This window comes from Pezoporus flaviventris, unplaced genomic scaffold (genome assembly GCF_033815535.1).
Source record: "Pezoporus flaviventris isolate CSIRO_AGI_PZ_B2104156 unplaced genomic scaffold, CSIRO_AGI_Pfla_v1 ptg000007l, whole genome shotgun sequence".
Classification (NCBI taxonomy): domain Eukaryota; kingdom Metazoa; phylum Chordata; class Aves; order Psittaciformes; family Psittacidae; genus Pezoporus; species Pezoporus flaviventris.
This window is the reverse complement of record NW_026892555.1, coordinates 46,327,388-46,346,979: the sequence shown is the minus strand read 5'-3', so window position 1 is coordinate 46,346,979 and position 19,592 is coordinate 46,327,388. Positions and strand designations below refer to the sequence as shown.

Sequence of the window (19,592 nt, the reverse complement as noted above, 5' to 3'; positions counted from 1 at the left end):
CACCCCTGAGCATCCTTATGTGTAATCCTTAATCACACAAACAGGCCTATTGACATGACTGGGGTTATCAGGAGAGTCTTGCAGGACTGGCCCCTTTTCAAAGAGACCAGAATTGCTCTGAACTTCCTGGGGCTTGTGTGGGAATGTGCTCAGAGGCTTGAGGCCACCAGTGAAAAGAGCAGACAGTGCCATTTGGGGTATTCATGGGAACAGTAGCTGACTATCTGCTTGCAAAGGGAAAGAAGGACACCAGGGCAAAAAAAGGAGGTAGAAAGGGAAAGAAGGACATCAAGGCAAAAAAGGAGGTACAAGGGTAGAGGGATAACAAGCAGCCAAAAAAAGAAAAAAAAAATAAATGCAGTTTAAACCAGAATTAACTTATCCTTAGTTTTATCTTACAAATACCTAATCAGCTTGCTTTTGCGGTTCTGCTGGAGTAGCAGACATTCAAAGAAGTAGATTCTTTTAGCACCTTTTGTGGAATAAGATGTTTTTAAAAAACTAGATTTTGTAGTCCAGAAATCTGAAAGACCTCTTATCCCAGAGCTTGAGACATGACCGCTTTGTAGAAAGTGATACTATTTGGGAACCCATTTGCTTATGAGATCCTTGGAGCATGGGGCCATGACAGCAGTGCAGATTGCGAACTTCTTCATGCCAGCACAAAGGAATTGAGATGCCCCAGACCTGAAGCAGGATTTTGGAGAGCGAGAGCGATAGAAGCACTGGAAATGTGTAACAGCCAAGCCTAGCTGAAAACAAGGTGGGCAAGTCCTACATTCCTTGTGAGAGTCTTGACAGGTTGTGGATAATTAGTTCATTTAGACTGGGGATAAGCCAGCAATACCTTAGTCTTGATGTAGGAAGTATGAGTGGGAAAGAGGGGTATACCCAGTGCCCCCCCAGGAATGGACCATGTCCTACATATAAGAGGTTGGAATTTGATTCTGTTTTTCACTTTCATCAGGACTATGTTGGCTTTCCAAGTCCCCAAGGATGCATGAAAGCCATGTGTCTGTTTGGCCAAATCATTTGTAACTGATACTTTCCATATGAAGTTCACCATAAAATAAGAAAGAGACTTAATTGAATTTGTTTTGAACCCTTTATCAGAGGAGTCTAACAAATAGAAAACAGTCAAGCACCGTACAATCAAACAGTTAGGGAGAAGTTACAAATTTCAACACACACACACAACTGCCTTGTGGAAAAAACAATCAAAACTACTATATTTAATATGTCTGTGCTTCTATAATAATTTCCATCCAGCCATGAAGAGGCTGTTAACATATTTTGTTTGAAATATCACCATACTGTTTTCTAGTACTAAAAGGGAATCTGTGGATCTCTGCAGCTGAGTGGTTAGCCCAAGGCCATAGGGCAGGAGATCTACAAGCAGAACTTTGGACTCTCTGATGTACTTTAACCAGAAGACCATCCTTCAGTCTCCTTCACACTGATGACTTTGGAACCAGCTTTAAAAGATCCAGTGAGACACAATGATGGGAGTGCTAGATAGCTACACTAGACAGCCAGAGGCAAGAAAAATGATTAGAGACATGTGGGGGTATTTCTAAACAAAAAGATTAAGACCAGAACTATTTCATTTAGAAAGGAAAACAGTAAAAGATGATAGAATTGAGGTATATAAAATAATGAATGATGCGAAGGAGAAATCAGATGCCCTTCATAAAACAAGAGGGCACCTAATGGAATTTAAAGAGGCATTATCCTTATACATGGATAAGGAAGTTACTCTCCAGCTTATCTTTCAGCAACCTATGGAACTCTCAGCTGTGGGGCATTGATGTAAATAGTTCAAGAAGATTAAGTTAAAAAAATAAGATTGTATGCAGGCACTAATAAATACAGGGTTTTGAGCTAAAGAATACATGTCTTCAAAGGTCTGGTTTTCCCCTGAAAGAACCACCTCTTCCCCTGTGAAAGAGCTAGCTTCTTCATCCGTGATAGAGTCTTCTTCCTGAGTGCAGAAGGCCCAGCAAAAACTGCAGCTGCTTTCTCCTGTGTCCCCAAAACAGCAACACTCCTGGCTACACGTTTTTCAGGAAGCCTCTTCCTCAAAACAGCCTAAGCAGCCTTGGAAATTCAGGTTTCTGCTCAGAGCATAAAACAGTCCTCATTTTGCCTCTGGGAATCCTAAGCTGTCTGTACCACAGAGGCCACTGTAAGGAAAAGCTGGAGGATATGGAAGGTTGCACTGTCTTGTTCTTTTCTCCTTAGCTCACATCTGCAGCCACCTCCAAGCTCTACTGCTTCTTTCCCTCCCTTTCACTTTCTCTCCAGAACCAAGCTGCAGATCCATGTAAGATCCCACCTGGATCTCATCAAGACTGTCTCTTGGATATCTAGGGACATTCTATCATGTTTTGCTTTTTTTTTGTCTACAAAAAAAAAATAAAAAATCAACCTTTCTTTTGTCTATTCAGAATAGAGCCCTAACTGTCCATCTCTTCCTTTTGACTCTCTTTGAATTCCTCCACTGGTGTTGCATCTGGCAATTTTCACTAGTCTTCCAGGTCCTCCCTAACTTCCCTGCATCTGTGAGCTCCCTTTGATAATCAGGGTTTTAACTGTCCTCTGTTGATCTAGCTCGCCCTTTTCTCATTTTCTCCTATTATGGTCTTCAAGCCTTCTCCTACAGTCACCAGCAGGCACAGCTGCCTTGACATGACCCACGAGACTCTCTATGATATGGTTGGTAAGCCTGTCTAACCCTTTTGTTGCCGTATCACTTACAGAGAAACAGGCTGCTGTAGATAAATGGTGTCAAATTTGTCTGTTACTGGCAAGACAGGAAGGTCTGTTTACCTTGTGTGAGGGGCCCCTAGTGTGTGGATTATCTCCCTTCAGTGTTTAGAAAAGTGGTATAATGGGTACATAATGCGCTATGATAATGATAATGATCCTCTGAATTATTCAGCACTGGCTGAATGGATGAACCATCAACCTCTCTTAGGACATCTTAACTAAACCTGCAGGTGAGTCTTGGCTTATTTAGAAAGCAATACACCTCGGGAGACCTGGCATCCTCGCTATTTTAGTTAGAGACCCCCATTTCATTCCCTCCCCTGGGTCACTCCTACCTGCCTCTTTGACAGCTCTGTTACCATGTTGATGGGCCTGTACTCCCTTTGTAAGACATGATATACACAACACCTCTTCCATCTAATGCTGATGCCAAGTTCAGTTCTCACAGGGAAATAAAGCTGGTTTTGTTTCACAAGAGCACTTTGCCTTAACTTTGAGCTACTTCAGCAGCCCCTGGATACTTTGGTTTCCAACCATTATTTATACATTCTTACTGTCTGGCACTCCTCTCCTCTCTTCCCCCTGCTCCTCTGGCAACACTGATAGCAGCAGCTAATATTAATTACTTGTTGAATACCTGCAGTGTTCTGCTGCAGCAGGAGAGACGGTCCTTCCCATCGGGATTTGTAAGCCGGGTATGCAAGTAAACCAGTGCACAGAAAGTTTGCAGGGTGATTGGATAATGAAGAGGATGTTTTTAAGTTAATGTTTGTAAGGTGAGGAAAAGAGAAAAGGGCTCTTTCTTCATGTTTCTTTATTAAATCTCTTCTCTCCTTGTTACAGTGTAAGGTGAAAATAAAGTGAATGCCACTAAATAAACCAGAAGAAAACTGTAAGCATTAAAGGTCTAACCTGGAAAAAACGAAGAACTGTAGAAATATATATAGTTTTGCAGCTGGAACAGAGAAGGAATGAAGGATCTTATCTAAAGAGCAAACCAGAAATGCCTCCCACTGACAAACAGTTATGAACAATTTTCATTGATCATAAAACCAGATACTGACTGAGGATTTTTTTTTTTCTGTGAAAAAAAACCAGGATATTTTTTAAATTCTTCTGTCAGATTGTGTTTTTCAAATTTCTATCTAATGAAAATTCAAAATAAACACTGGTTTTCAGGTATGAGAAAGGTCTGGTTTCAGTTTTGTAAATGAACCTCAAATTGCCTTTTGACAGATTTCTTTAACATCTATTTTTTCTTTAAAGAAAACCAGACTTTTTCTTCACTGACAGAAATGTTAATGAAAAACCTTGGTTGGCCATAGCTCATTGGAACAGTGAAGTAAAGTCATTGAAGTAAAGGGTTGGTAGTGCTTTTTCATGGAACCATAGAATGGTTTGGGAAATATTCTCCAAGCAGTCCAGGTTTTAAAGACCTGCCCAAAGTAGAGTATTATCAAATTCAAAGTCTCACTTCCTTCCAGATAAGGTATCAGAAAGTGGTCTTGGAAACGGCTGCCTAAACAGGGCCAGTTTATAGCCACATTTATTGTAATTTATCTTGAAGAGTTAATTCTCTCCGAGATTCACTACCAGTATGTATTTATAGGGATGGTCATATAATTTTCCATGGTACACTTTGCTAACATGGACATTCAAGCCTCTTCTAATCTCCTTTCACAAGACACTCCACTCCCTAACCGTCCTTGTAGCCACGGTTCCAGCTTAAGTTCACCTTTCTCAAAGGTGGATGCTCAGAGTTATGCACTGTGCTCTAGACCAAGTTGCACCCATGCCTTACACAGAAGTACTAACATTTCCTCATGTCTGCTGGAAATACCTCACCTGAGACAACTGCCCATCATTTCTGCTTGACCAAATCACTAGGTGGCTTCACAGTTCCTCGTGAGAACAAAAAGCTAGGACAGCTGAGGTCTAACAGAACCTACTACCACTGTAGGAGATGGTTTTGTCCTCATACCAGCTGCCTGTTTGATAAAGGCAGCCACAGTCACAGTCAGGAGTGGGGTGCACAAGCCTGAGATATGTTAGCAAGTTAGCTATCCTGCAAGTCATCCTGAATTACACCAGGGAAAATAAAGGAAACCCCATAGATGCCTGCACTGAACATGAGGTTTGTGCATCATAAATGCTGGCTGAGGGGGAATGACTACAACTGTAAAGGTCTCATTTGAGAATCCAGAGCAGAAAAACCCATTACCCTGGGTGAGACAGAACTCATTTCCCTATCATCTCAGAGCAACCCTGCTGTGCAGTGTCACTTCCTGTATTTTTAAAGGCTGCTCCTTATTCACAAGCACATTGGATAAGGAAAACCAGTTGAATAAAAACCACTAAATAATTTGTCAGGATGAGTTGTCCTTTGCCCCAGCAAGCACTTCTAAGGTTCATATCCCTCACCCATAGACTTCAGCTATGTACAAACCACCTGCAAAGCCGCATTTGAGCTAACCTGCCAACCACATCAAACAGGTAACTTCTGTTGCCAGTGGGGGTAGCAGCCAGCTCAAGAGCTATCAGGGAAAGGTTATCAGGTGAGCCATTCATTTCAGAAACATGGGCTTACAACTACTGAACATGCAACAGCATCAACTTTGGTTCAGTTGGATATGGGGTGTTGTTTATTTGACTTCTGGATCAAAAGCATGATTAAAATACATCTTAGAGAACCCAAGATTATTAAAGCTACAACATGCATCATTAATATGGAATGTGTTAATGTCTTTCACATACATTAAGATTTTTCTTTTAAGGTGTTATCAGCTAGGAAAATAGTAGTTACTCCATCCTCCCACCTATAGACATTCTCCAAATGTATATATGTACATATTCAACTGAATTTACTAGAGTAGTAAAAAAAGAGATACCTTCAGCCTGCACAAGTAGTGAAGATGGACAAAATAGAATGAAGATTTGCATTTTATACTTTTTTCTTTCAAGCTGAAATAAACAAACAAACCAACCAAACCAAACTGTATCTTTTGGAAAGTAGGACAACAGAAATCTGTATTTCAACACAGAAGAGCAAATTGATTCTTTGTGAAACAACACAGAAGTCAACGGCACTATACCAGAGATGAATTTTACCCAGGCTGTAAAAAAAAAAACAAACCCAAAACCATAAGTGCAACACAGACCAACAGAAGAGATTCCATTTAAAGTAAGAATTATGTTTCTGTTAAAAAAAAACCAACAGCTAACTAAATTTGTTTCCTGGAAGGAGATCCAACTTGGCTCTGCTGCAGCAGTGTAAAAGGATCCAAAATAAGTAACAGCAGGCATCTCTGCTAAAATTTGCCTCTGATCTACATTATTTTTCCTCTGGAACCAGATAGGAGTCGAACACGTATTGCAAGTGAGGCACAGCAGTTTACTGTACAGAACATGAGACAGGGGGCTAAAGCTCTGGCACTTAAAACTCAGCTCAGCCAGGGAGTCAGTACACGGTCTTGAACAAACCACACATGCTCTGTAGGGCTAATTTCCACCTGAATGATTTCTATTTCAGTTGTATAAGCTCAGACTGGGGATAGTCTTAATGACACCCATATTCTATGTCTGTTTCCCCACACGCTAAGATGTGGGGTCAGACCCTTGTGGCAGGGGTGTGAGCTACACTATCAAATCCCTGAAGTATCAGCATCTCAGTAAATTGCTCTGATGACCAGAAGAAACCAGGAACTTTACATTATGCTTTAGCAATGGCAGTTTGTATATACCAGCACATATTAATAAATGAACAGTAAAGCACCATAACCACAATCTGTGCATCTGTGTCTGTTTTATGGTATTCTGAAAATGTTTCTAAAGTAGTTGGAATACAGAAAGCAGAAATTGTCATTCCTCCCCAGCTGGGCTTATGTGAAATGCTGTCTGACTGTGACTGGCAGATTTGATATTTTGTTAATTGTGAGAGACCTCACTTTGAATAATGTACTCACATTTGTTATGATCAGTGAATATTTCCTTTCACAGTGCATTTTCTCCATACATAAACTTATCATAATCCAATAAGGAGCCTATGTGAGCAAGTCTTCAGAGCGCAGCCTTTCCTCCGCACATGGGAAAGGCTGGCTTTTTGTATACGATGGTCATACAATTTTTCATTTCTTCCTGATACCCACAATGAATGGAAGTCTTCCTCCTCCAAAATCATTTGTTGTTTCGACATAAAACTGAAGGCTTCATTCAGAGACATCTAGTAAGAAGCGCTTCTCAGAAGCCAGCAACAAAAGCTGCACTAGACATGAGGAAATTGTTCATTAAAAAGCAAACAAGCAAAACACAATACCAAAAACCAACTAGGGAACTATGCTGATGTGACTGATGAAATTGCAATGGGAAAAAAAGAAAAAAAAATAATGGATGAATCAAAAGCCATCTTAGTCCTAAAGTTTCCCAGTAATTTCTTTTAAAAATAAGATATGCACCAAATATTCCCTCAAAATCTTTCACTAATTCAGCCATGCTCAAAATGGAATTCAGAGGAAGCCAGCGTTTCTAAGAGACAAAGCAACACTTAAGTTCCGAATCAGACTTCAATCCAGAAGAATTCCACTGAAATCAATGGTTACAGCAGGGCAAATCAGCAAGAGATCTAAATCTGTCCTAGCTGATTCCAGATCTATCTTTTATTTGCTATATGGCTTTAGGCAAGTCAGTGACCTTCTTTTTATTTCTCAGTTTCTCCATCCGTAAAACGGTGATAATAATGCTTGTAATACATGAAGATCGGGAGACTAGTTAGTTCCCTAACACAGTCTGGTGATGAAAATTGATGGGGATTGATCATTTTTACTTGCCTCCATCACCTTTATTGACTCTTTATAAACTTAATACCCGGCTTTTTCTCGTTTGCATATTTCTCATTTAAAACCCACGAGCCATACCCTGGAATCCTTATTCAAGTTCTCTTTACTTCCACGGCAGGATTCACACGAGAAAAGCCAGTAAGAAATTCGGAACTTGGCCCCAACAACAACAAACTCCGAGGATATTTCAAAGAGACCTATGAAATCACGGCATGAAATTAAGCCCTTTTACGCTCGCGTTTTTTTAGAGGAATGTGTAGGTTAAGTGAGCCCCGACGCCCAAACAACACACAAACACACAGGGCACAAACAAAACCGTCTCAAATCCGTCTTCACCATTACTTGAGTAAGGTACTGCTGCGCTGGGATTTGCAGCAATAGCAGATATTGTTCAAACAGTGAAAGCGGGGAAGGGGGAGAAATAAATAAATAATAATGAACAACCCAACCTGAAAAACCCCTGTCAGCTCTGAGAGGGACCTCTAGCGTGTGCTAGAATATTTTGTGTCGCGCTTCTGGAGTAATTAATACGCCAGGATCACCGCAGTCATTTTGAATAGGCTAGGGCAAGTTCCGCCAAGTCCCTCCGACCCGCGGGGCCAGCATCCTCTCCCGCCCGCTGCTGAGCCCAACCAGCACCCACTGCACCGACACTTCTTAAATTCATTTTCCTTTTTGTGCGCCAAGCACCAACTTCCTCGAATGAACCCGGAGTTTCCCTCAGCCCCCGGCCCCGGTGGCCTCCGACAAGCCTCCCCCGGAGCTGTGGGGAAGGCGAGGATGGGAGATGCGGATGGAAAGTTGCGTTTCAGGGTTCTCACCGCGCTGGCGGCAGAGGGCAACCCGGCAACTCGAACCACCCGCCCCAAAGCTCCCGCACACCATCCCCGCTCTTTCCCGCAGACGGAGCGGTGCTGGCGGCGCGCCGGGCTGGTCTGCCCCTGCCCCTGCCCCTTCCCTCCCGCAGCGGGAAGAGCCGGAGGAGGTTCCTAGGCAGCCCCCGCCGCTGAGAAGGGAGAAGCGTTTCGCCCATTTTTTAATTTGCCCGAACAATCCGAGCACGCTCGGTGCCCGCAGGGCGGGCTCGAATAAACTTGTACCGCGTTGATTGGAAACAGGCGGCGAGCGGCTTCTTTCGTTCCCTTTTATTATTATTTTTGAGGTTTCTGGGTTTTTTTTGTGTTTTTTGGTGGGTTTTTTTGTTGTTTTTTTTGAGATGGCAGACGCGGCTCCCTGTCTTCCGGGACGGCGTCGGACACCGGGGCACGCAGCAGTGCGGGGCCAGAGAAAGAGGGAGGGGGAACAACCGCCGTCCCGCACCACAGGCGCCTCAGTCCCCACGGGGTAACAGCGGGCGGCGGAGGAAGGGCGGCCGCTGCTCCGCGGCTCCGTTGCCTCGCCCCGCGGGGCCGCCCTTCCCTCCGCCGCCCCGGCAACAAAGGTGGGGGCCTCGGGGGGCTCCGGAGGTAGTGGTAGTGGGGGAAGGTGCCTCCCGCTCGCTCTCACAGACACATACACACACACACACAATGGCGGCCCCCTCCTGCAGCCCGGAGGAGAACAATGCCAGCCGCTCACCCCCTGCGCGGAAACACGCACCCTTCAACTCAGTAAATCCCCCCTCCACGCACACGCCACCCCCCGAGTCTCCCTCTCAGAGAGGCGGTGGGGAAAGGAGGAGCGCACCCCCCCCCCCCCCCCCCTTCCCAGCGCGCGGCCCCTTCCTTCCCTCCCTCTTCCCCCCCGTCTCCCTTCTTCCCTCCCTCCCTCCCGCCCGCCTCCCCGCGGCGCTGCGCGGGGGCGCGGGTTGCGCGGGGGAGCGCGGAGGCCGTGCTGCGTCCCCGCGCGGGGTGCGAGCGCCCGGCACATGCGTGGAAGCGAGTGGCGCCCGAGTCCCTCCGAACCCTCCGCTGCAAACAACAACAACGATCCCGAGCAGCCCTTACCTGGAACATCGGAGCCGCCAAAGTGTCCCTCTTTTATTTTTTTTTTCCCTCCTTTTTTTTTTTTTTTTTTTGCCTTCCCTTTTTTCCCCCTTTTTTTTTCTCCCCTTTTCCCCCCTCCCCAACTCACACTTCCGATATTTCTCTCTCCCGGCAGCGGTCTGCTCTCCTCGCTACACCAGAGAGAAATGCAATAGCTTGGCTAAGGTAGACAGAGCAAAATACAGAGAATAGTTGCTCCAGGGCTTTGAAACCCCTCAAGGCAAGGATCAGGATACAATTAGCTCATGTCTCTACCTCCAGTCTGAATCAATCTCCGAAATAAAAGTTAAATTAAATTAACTGATCACACGGGCATAAAATTGATCTCCTTCGAAACGTGCATATAGATATATATGTATATAGCGTGTATTTTTTTTTTTCTCCGGATTTTTTTTTTGGTGGAAAAAACAGTCTCATTCCAGCCTCCAACTTGCTTTTTACTCTCCTCTTGCACAGAAAAGCTGATTTTAATCGTTGTGATTAGTTTTGATGTAACGTTTCCGCGGGCGATTTCTGCAAATGGATGGAGTGTTTCTTTGCCAGAAGAGGGAAAAGCAGCAGATGATGATAATTATAAGGATTGTTGGTTGGTTCTTTCTTTCTTTCTGTCTCTCCCTTTCTTTTTATTTGTATTTAGGTCTGTCTCTTCACTTTCCCGAGCTGACCTGACATTGCCATTGCGCTAAGGTCGCACAACTTGTTGATTAGGTTCACCTCCCGTTTTGATCGAGGGATACGGGATAATTTGGCAGTGGAGCAACACAATTTCTGTTCCCTTGGCTATATAACTTCCCAAATGACGTGTATAAAAATAAGCACATGGAGACTGCTTTGCCCCAATCAAGTCTGAATCAATGCCTCGGGGTGATGCACAAACTCATTTCAAATGTTCAACCATGCAGAATTGCAAAAAGATTGAAGGAGTTTCACTGCATTCTTTAAAAAAAAAATTATATTTTTTAAAAAAGCAGAATCAAAAGAAAAAAATAATCAATGTAAATAAATCCAGGAATTTGCCACTTAGGTTCATGTGACCATGGCTCACAAATGCTACTAACTTTCCTTTTCCAATTATCCAGTTGAAATGGAGCCTTGGCTTTTTCCTTCTCTTCACCCAGGAGTTTGCAACTCATTTGTCCTGAAGAAAACAAAACCGGGCATAAATAAATAATTTACAAATCTTATTCTTGATCAGTTTTCTCTTATTCTACCATCCTTCACCTCCCACTCCACTGTATATCGCTTTGTGCAAAGCTACTGAGTACAGACGCTGCATTAATTTGTTGATGTGGTTGTTAGAGTGGACTGTTTTGTCACAGCCCCCCTGGGTCACCTCCCATTAGTGTCACATCCTCACAGTACACTTTTGTGAAACGGTATGTTTCTGAGCGCTTCACAGTCCATTAATTCAGAGATTTTGCTGACATTTCTTATGAAAAAGACCAGGCTGAGGCCAAAACTGCCCAACAAACCCCTTTAATAGAACTGGACGTGCCCAGCAAAAACCTACAATTAGCTTTTTATTATATGGGGTTAGTATTTTAAGGAAAGTAGTGCAAAATATGACAATCGTCTTTTTTTTTTTTCCTAAGGCAATTGCTGCAGCCTAAGGAATGACTAATTCTCTTGTTTAAAAATACATCCAACCCAACACGTTCCTTTTGTCTTTCCTCTTCTCTTTAAACGATAAGCACAATAATGTGGTAGGACTTCTCACTTAGCAACCATACCATTTGCGAATGCTTTGCCACTGCGAGCACAAATACATTAGGTTAATTAACCAGGAATGGCTGTCCGAATAGAAGAGGAAAAACTTTAAGTAACCACACTCTTCAATGCCCCCAGAAACTTTCCACATGCTTTCGTCATCAAATTTTATTTTTAGCATTCTTCCAAAAACTAGGAGCACACAAGAGGAATACCTCCCCTCAACCACTCGTGTCTTCCCCCACTAGGTGTATGTGGAGCAGGGTCCATGCAACCCTCACTAATGTTACACAATTTGAGCAACGGAGTCATTTTCAAAGTACTTAAACCTGCTTAATAACTTCAAGATTCTCATGGTCTGTCAATTAAACAGCAGTAAATACACCCCACCCCCTCCCCCCCCCCGCGTTTTCTGCTCAGATGAATCAAAGAGAAACAAACTTCAGTAGTCCTGGGTCTTGACCTAACTTTATTTCTATCTTACAGTGTGTCACCACAAAAAAAAAAACAACACAAAATTGATGGTCTTTGTATGTGACTGCTTTAAATGCTTCATCGCCCTTCTTTTCCTAATAAATAAATACAGCAATGCCAGTAGCCTGGCAGCCTGGCACTCATTAGCGACCTGCATAATACAGAGAGGAAAAAAAAATCAGTAAAGTTGCAAATTTTAATTTCAAGCTAGCAAGTGTCCATTATGGAGAAAGGTGGAGAAAAACAGCAGTGTAGCATCCTCTAAAAAAAGTGAAAAATATCCTTGTGCTGTTATTTTACCTGCAGCAAAGAGTTTATCAAATGATGTCAGCACTAGATAAGAAAAGGTGCATTTTCTTAAGAAGTAAGAAAATGTATTTATTATCTCAAGAAGGCTCATTTGGTAGAATTTTCATCTGTGAGTCAGAAAATCAGAGGCTTAAGTCTCACACCACCTTCATGAGATGAGATAGGGGAAATGCCCACTGGGGTAGCTGCAAACTATTTTGGATAGATATTGGTGTCTCCATTTGTCCACTGTAATATACAATGGTACTGCAGCCTGGCCCTTTCCTATAGGCGGTGGTCAAAAATATAAACTCACATGGCTAAAATAGAGGTGTTCTCAAGGAAGTCGATGTTAACTGCTATGCTGAAGTTCAATCTGCATCTCTTTTCACATGCAAATGTAGTATTTCCATAGTATGTTCCCAGGGGAGGAAAGACCCTGGCTTTGGTTATTCTTCCTTCTCACAGCTTTCAGTACCCACTGCCTTAACAGAAGCCTAAATTTACAACCGGTGCAGCCGTACTCTGATCTAGGGATGCTTTTTTGACATCAGTAGAGTTCACAAGATATAACCCCTATAAGCTGCCACATATATCTAAAGAAGTTAGCAAGGTTTGCCTTTATTAACTGCTTGGAGGTAATTTACATACAAAGGAGTACACATTAAACTAAACTCTGTTCTCTTTTACTTGGAGTTATCTTTTTTTAAACAGGTTTACATAAGACTACATTGTGTTTGTGCATTATGAATAGTTTACTGATGCTGAATTCAACTGTAATGAGCTCAACTGAGCTCAATATTTGATTTCTGAATTTTTTCCTCAAATCATCACCTGTTCATAGTTAGCCTCTGGAAAACTATAGTATTTTTTTTTTTTGTATCATTGTCAACGTTAACAGTTTGGAAAATTGCAGCTTTTAAAGAGGCAGGTTTTCCTGTGGCTGCAGATCGTATGTGTCCACCTGCTAAAGGGCATTATTTCTGATACAGCTGTAATCTTGTCTGGAATCAAGCACAGGGGTTCTTCTCAGGAAGGCCCTCATGCCAGCTTGACCTTCTTTTGAAAGTTCCCTCCTGCAGTCCATAGGCTTGGTATGTGCTGCAATCTTGTTTCAAACGTATTAAGAAGATCAGCTGGGTGTGACAATAAAAGCTAGCAACAGTTGCCTACATTAGATATTTTGTTTGTGGCTTGGGTTTTATTTTTAGAAAAATAGAAAGGATTTTACATTGCATTCGAAGGGGGAGATTTACGAACAGTTTCTCCAGATTTGTTTTCCCCAAGAAGTGTTAAAAATAATGCATTTTTTCTTTATTACCAGTAACATTTTGATGCAATATTTGAAGAAATGTATTTTGTTATTTAGATTTATTTTGTTATGTCTTTCAGAAGCCTCAGGACCAGCAATGGGAACTTGAGATGTTAAGACCTCTAGCAAATCATGACACCTGTGGATAGGTAAAAAAAGGTCTTAGAAGGTTGCCCTTGAGCATGCAGCGTTGAAAATGTGAACCCTGGTGTCATTATCCTCTATGTGTCTATGCATTTATAATGAACTTTGGGAAATTCCATGCATTTCTCTGAAGTTCTCCGCTTCCCACTTCCCTCCACAGTTATTGCTTCCCCGGAGAAGCAGTTCCTCTGCTTGCTCGGTGATTGCCGAGGCTTTCTGAGGGGCACAACAGGGTAGTACCACACTAGCTTTGTTACCTGTCTTTAGGCATTTGTTGCACAGAAAATCTGTGCCGCAAAATAAATGATAAAAGACCCATTCTGTACAACCTATGAGGGCAGAGAGCAAATCAGAGTTCACCTTTGCTCCTGCTACCTTTTGCTTTAGCTAGATTTTTCCTATATGCATTTGAAACCTCTCCTCCTCTTGCAAGACAGATGTTCTATTTGGACTAAGTCAGTACACTTTGAGAAAGGACTAATGCACTCTTATGGTCACTGTAAGCTTTTCTGAGCAGGATCATGTGAAATACCAGCAGGGATGAATATGGAAGAAGTTTCAGTTGGTCTAAACATTCAGATAAAACGTAGAGAATTCAGGTCATAAGTGATAATGTATCTCATGGGATTGTCCAAATTGCTCCAAGATCACTCCAGTTTAACTGCTTAACTCATGGCAATTAAAGACTAGACTGAGAAGAGGGTAAAATGTGAGCATGTGTATGTGTGTGTATGCTGGGGTGAAGGGAAACTGGTAAGGAGGAAAAGAACTTGGTTTTGCTATTTTATATTCCAATACCCTGTAACAAAACACATGGTTTCTAGAGGTGGTATAACCTGCCTCAGTCTGAATTCATCTAGTCCAGGACCACTCAGTTTTATTTCTTGGTGTTACTGCCTGAGCCAAAACTGCTCACAGGAAGCCCTATAATACAATGGAAGCATCTTCAGGGCACCATAGAAATTTATGTTAGTGTATCTCTTTGTGCATCCTTTGGGTGTCAGAATCTCTCTGCTTTCCTACCTATAAAAATTATTCCCTGAGCATGCCTATATACACAAAGACAATGAGCAGAGGCATTTGGTGTTAAATAACAAAACACACCAACAATCTTCCCTTCTGGGTTTTTAGCATTACTCAACTGTACCATGAGTTTTCAGAGGGAAAATGGACATTGATGCTACAATACAGTCTCTCAATATAGCTGTATTTTGAAATACACTCTTCCAGAAATTGTGAGATATCAGCTTAATAGGGTAATACATTGAGATAGTTGTTTGAAGTATGAATTTCCATGCAATAAACCATCCTATTCAATCGAGGAAATATTTCAGAGGGATAAGCAATACAGCTGTAAGAGAAACTCAGGTTTAAAAATCTGGATTTGCATCTGTGTTTTGAATAGCCCAAAGTCTGGAAGTATGTATATTGGTCTGGGATTTTCAAATAGCTGATCTGGATGAAGAAAGGGGCAGCTTACAAATTCTGAACAGGACTGTGACCATATCAGCCTTTCAGAAACAGGTAGTTTCAAGGTTTTTAGACTTAAACATACTGACTGTAATGAGTGATCTGCAGTTTTTGCAACCAGACTAATTTTCTGGACTCATAAAGGGAGTGTTTCTTTTAAAAAGGGTATTTGAAAAAGACACCCCTACTCTTCCGCTGAAGAATCAGCAGCTGTCTGGAACATTCCCTTTCCAAAATAGAAGTGTAGTATAGTTTGTGTTGTTTGAAAGTATATATATTGTGGTATATAGTTTGTGTTGTGTCGCACACAAAGAGTTGTGGTCAATGGCTCAATGTCTGTCTGGAGACCAGTAAGGAGTGGCGTCCCTCAGGGATCGGTGTTGGGACCGGTCTTGTTCAACATCTTTGTCGCTGACATGGACAGTGGGATTGAGTGCACCCTCAGCAAGTTTGCCGATGACACCAAGCTGTGTGGTTCGGTTGATACCCTGGAGGGAAGGAATGCCATCCAGAGGGACCTTGACACTCTAAATTGCTTGAAAGAGTCCAGCGCAGAGCTACAAAGATGATTAAGGGAAAGGAACATCTCTCTTATGATGAGAGGCTGAGGGAGCTGGGTCTCTTTAGCTTGGAGGAGACTGAGGGGTGACCTCATCAATGTTTACAAATATGTAAAGGGTGAGTGTCAGGATGATGGAGCTAGGTTTTTTTCAGTGATGTCCTGTGATAGAACAAGGGGCAGTGGGTGTAAACTGGAGCATAGGAGGTTCCATGAGGAAAAATTTCTTTACTGTGAGAGTGACAGATCACTGGAACAGGTTGCCCAGGGGGGTTGTGGAGTCTCCTACGTTGGAGATATTCAAGGCCTGCCTGGACAAGTTCCTGTGTGATGTACTCTAGGTTACCCTGCTCTTGCAGGAGGGTTGGACTAGGTGATCTTTTGAGGTCCCTTCCAATCCTTAGGATTCTGTGATTCTGTGACACGCTTGTGAGGTGGGCTGATGCCAACCTCATGAAGTTTAACCATGCCAAGTGCAAGGTCCTACACCTGGGTCGGAGCAATCCCGGGCACAGCTACAGGTTGGGCAGAGAAGAGATTCAAAGCAGCCCTGCGGAAAAGGACTTGGAGGTGTTGGTTGATGAGAAAATGAACATGAGCCGGCTTCAGTGTGCGCTTGCAGCCCAGAGAGCCAAATGTATCCTGGGCTGCATCAAAAGGAGCGTGACCAGCAGGCCGAAGGAGGTGATCCTGCCCCTCTACTCTGCTCTTGTGAGACCTCACCTGGAGTATTGTGTGCAGTTGTGGTGTCCTCAACATAAAAAGGACATGGAACTGTTGGAACAAGTCCAGAGAAGGGCCACGAGGATGATCAGGGGACTAGAGCACCTCCCGTATGAAGACAGGCTGAGGAAGTTGGGGCTGTTCAGCCTGGAGAAGAGAAAGCTGCATGGAGACCTCATAGCAGCCTTCCAGTATCTGAAGGGGGCCCACAGGGATGCTTGGGAGGGACTCTTCATTAGGACTATAGTGACAGGACAAGGGGTAATGGGTTAAAACTTAAACAGGGGAAGTTGAGGTTGGATATAAGAAGAAAATTCTCTCCTGTTAGGGTGGTGAGGCACTGGAATGGGTTGCCCAGGGGGGTTGTGAATGTTCCATCCCTGTCAGTGTTCAAGACCAGGTTGGACGAGGCCTTGGGTGACATGGTTTAGTGTGAGGTGTCCCTGTCCATGGCAGGGGGGTTGGAACTAGATGACCTTAAGGTCCTTTCCAACCCTAACTCTTCTATGATTCTATGTTTCTATGATTCTATTTCTGTGTGTCAGAAATTACCCTATGCTTTCAATGCCATTCATGAGCTTTGAAAAACTGATGTTGCTAGCTAGCTTCTCCTTGCTCTCTGTAGAAACAGGATTCTGTGAAAAGCTGCTGTACTTTTCTGTTTGGAATCATTTGGAAAAATCCACTTTTAAATCACTGATATTTTCCTCCCTACTCACTTCCTGAGAGGCAGCAGTTTTTCACCTCATGCCAGTTTTACATTGCTGTTGTTTCCCAGGTTTGCAATGAATTATAAGAGCTGGGCTACTGTGGCCATACTTGGTGGATGGGTTTATGCAAAGGAGGAAAGTTGCATAAATGTTAAGCTTTGTTCTTCATTCCATATGTAGTGTATATTCCACAGCTGCAGTTATAAGAGTAATTTTCAGAGTTTAATAAGGTTCCAGTACCTTGTTTCATAAAAGAAACTTGTGGACACTGAGCAATGATAGACAACAGTAGGGTTTTGGGTGGTGATGACAGTCAGGGGTATGAACCTTCCGGACTCATCACAATTCTTATTTGCTCATCTCCTGGTCAAAAATAGTGGTTTGCAAGAAGCTCATCAGTATTTTAATCCATGCCCTGCTGGTCCTGTTACAACTGCTGAGGGACATGAAGACACCTACAAGTTTAAAGAGGATTCTAGTTGACTGCCTGTGAAAATAGACACAGTGGTCTCTTAAGGCAGAGGCTGAAAATGTCTGCCAGGGAAAAATGCCCATCTGGCAAAACTATCCTCTGATGCCACAGTCACAGAAAATGGCCCTGCTAGTTCATGCAAAGGCAACACTCGTATACCTCCAGGCAACCTTTCTCCATCCTGCACAGCATAAGACAGATGTTGAGAGAAGTCCTATCTTGTCAGCCAATCTCCTGCTAGCCTGCTTTGGGTTTTGCTGTGATATTTCTTCCAGTCTTCAGTCTTCTTGTGAGCGACTGAACTATGGAATATATATGGTAAAGGGGAGCCCCTAGAAAAGAAAGGATATGATGATGATAGCCAAATATAAACCTAAAGGCAGTTCAAGGAAGGTGGCATAAAAGAGGCATCTCACAAGCACACATCAGCAAGTAAGAGTTGCTGCCAAAGCCATGTCTATGTAGGAGCACTCCCCTGACAGATATAATAGCAAATAGCGCTGGCAAAGAGTCAGTGGCTTGATGTAGCTGGCACAGTTGTTGGTGCAAAGAAAGGAATAGGGCTCTGTGACAAAGCAATTGACTGCCTTCTCTCTCTGCAACTATACTACCTGTGTATAGAAATAGCTATTCCAAAGTGAAAAGCGACTGCTGCGGATGCACTCACACTGGTAAACCTGACTTATCCCTCTGTGTCTAGCACTTCTCTTCCCCAGCAGAAAATGCAGGGTTTTGCTATTGCAGCAGCAGCTGCCTTTGCTCTCCTGACAGAGAAAAGCAGTTTCCAAAATGATCAGGAAAAGTCACGATACTGAGAAAATATTCCTTCGCCTGGGGATTTACTGCCACTTATCAAAGGCTTGGCTATGATATTGTCCCTCTTCATTTCTCTCTTAGTTTTAAAGAATTATGTTCTCAATTTATCTTTTTAACTCAATGGTCGACTAAACCACCCACACTGATGCCTAACACAGGAGCAAACCTTTCTCAGTTATTTCTTTGCGCTATCATACAGGCAGACATGGAAACTTACTGGTGTGACTGTGCAGCAAAGTCAAGCCAAACTTAAAGAAAATCTCTCAGGTCACAGAGACAACAGTGCCAATATTTATATTATCTTATATTCATCCAAGGCAATTTTCACTTGATCATCAGTCATCCCCAAATTCAGGGTACACCAGTGCTTTTTAATTCATCTCAGGTTTCTCACAGTCCTTTTCAACTGCATGGGATGATGAGTACCGTCAGCTAGTGTCACTCACTCCCTATTTATTTTCCTTTGCCAGCTTGCTAGTGCAAACACTTGTTGAGAGAGGTGTCAGTGTCCCCTTTGGGAACACTCCATTCTCCCTCCTTTCTCACCTCCTTTCTCACAGCCTAAAACCGTAAGGATGCCAAACAACCCTGGGGAGGTCCTGCTCTCCTTTGACAGCTGTGGAAGGGAAGTTGTGTGCAGCCTTTTTCAGGAACAAGATGAACTAAACCAGGTGTAGTCTGTGTCAAGGCTGGGTTCATTTTTCTCCTGGTATTTATTTTCTGTGGCATGCCTTAGAATTTATTGGTCATGACTTCCCAAGGAGCTGAGTATCCCTGCTTCCCTGGAGGATCGGGTCAATACTCTTTCAGCTGCTTTACAAACATAGACTAACTAATCCATGCAATACCCCCCAAGATAGGAAAACGAGGCAGAGAGATTATATGACTTGCCCAAAGCTACAGAAGGAATAAGTGTCAGGCTTATTATGTACAGGGCATATAGATCAAAGGAAATACAATGAGAACTCAGGAGTTCCTGTCTCCCAGTCTGCTTTTTACAACAGAGAACAACATCGCTTTTCTACAGTACAGCTTTTACAGGATTTTTTTAGTATAGGATTTTGTCAAAAGCTTGAAGGAAATTCAAATAAATCATCTTAGGTATCCTATATTGGTGCGGATGACTTACATTTGTGAAAGGAACTTGCATACATGCCAGCTTTCAGTGAGAAATGATGTCTTAAGAGCACAAAAGAACAATCTCTTTCTCAAGTAAAGTTAATATAAAAACTTCCTTCTACAGCCTTAGCTATACAGCTGCATGTTTGTTTTTTTTTTGTCTTTACACAGGTGTTTTAAACCTCCTGTTCTTAACTAATTTAGTTGCAAAA

At 42.8% G+C, this 19,592-nt stretch overlaps 1 protein-coding gene across 2 annotated transcripts in view; it reads right to left on the bottom strand.

Annotated features, from left to right (window-relative positions):
- Window positions 1-9,697, bottom strand: part of KCTD1 (potassium channel tetramerization domain containing 1) — a 101,439-nt gene extending 91,742 nt beyond the window's left edge. Inside the window, exon 1 of one of the 2 annotated variants that reach the window (XM_061448617.1) lies at window positions 9,675-9,697. Coding sequence is in view for 1 of the 2 variants with exons in the window: in XM_061448614.1 (XP_061304598.1) it covers window positions 9,548-9,556 (9 nt within the window). In the remaining variant the exon portion in view is untranslated. Of the gene's footprint in view, window positions 1-9,547; window positions 9,619-9,674 lie in introns of those variants that run through there. The other variant, XM_061448614.1, reaches the window with a different exon arrangement.
- Window positions 9,698-19,592: the final 9,895 nt, after the last annotated feature.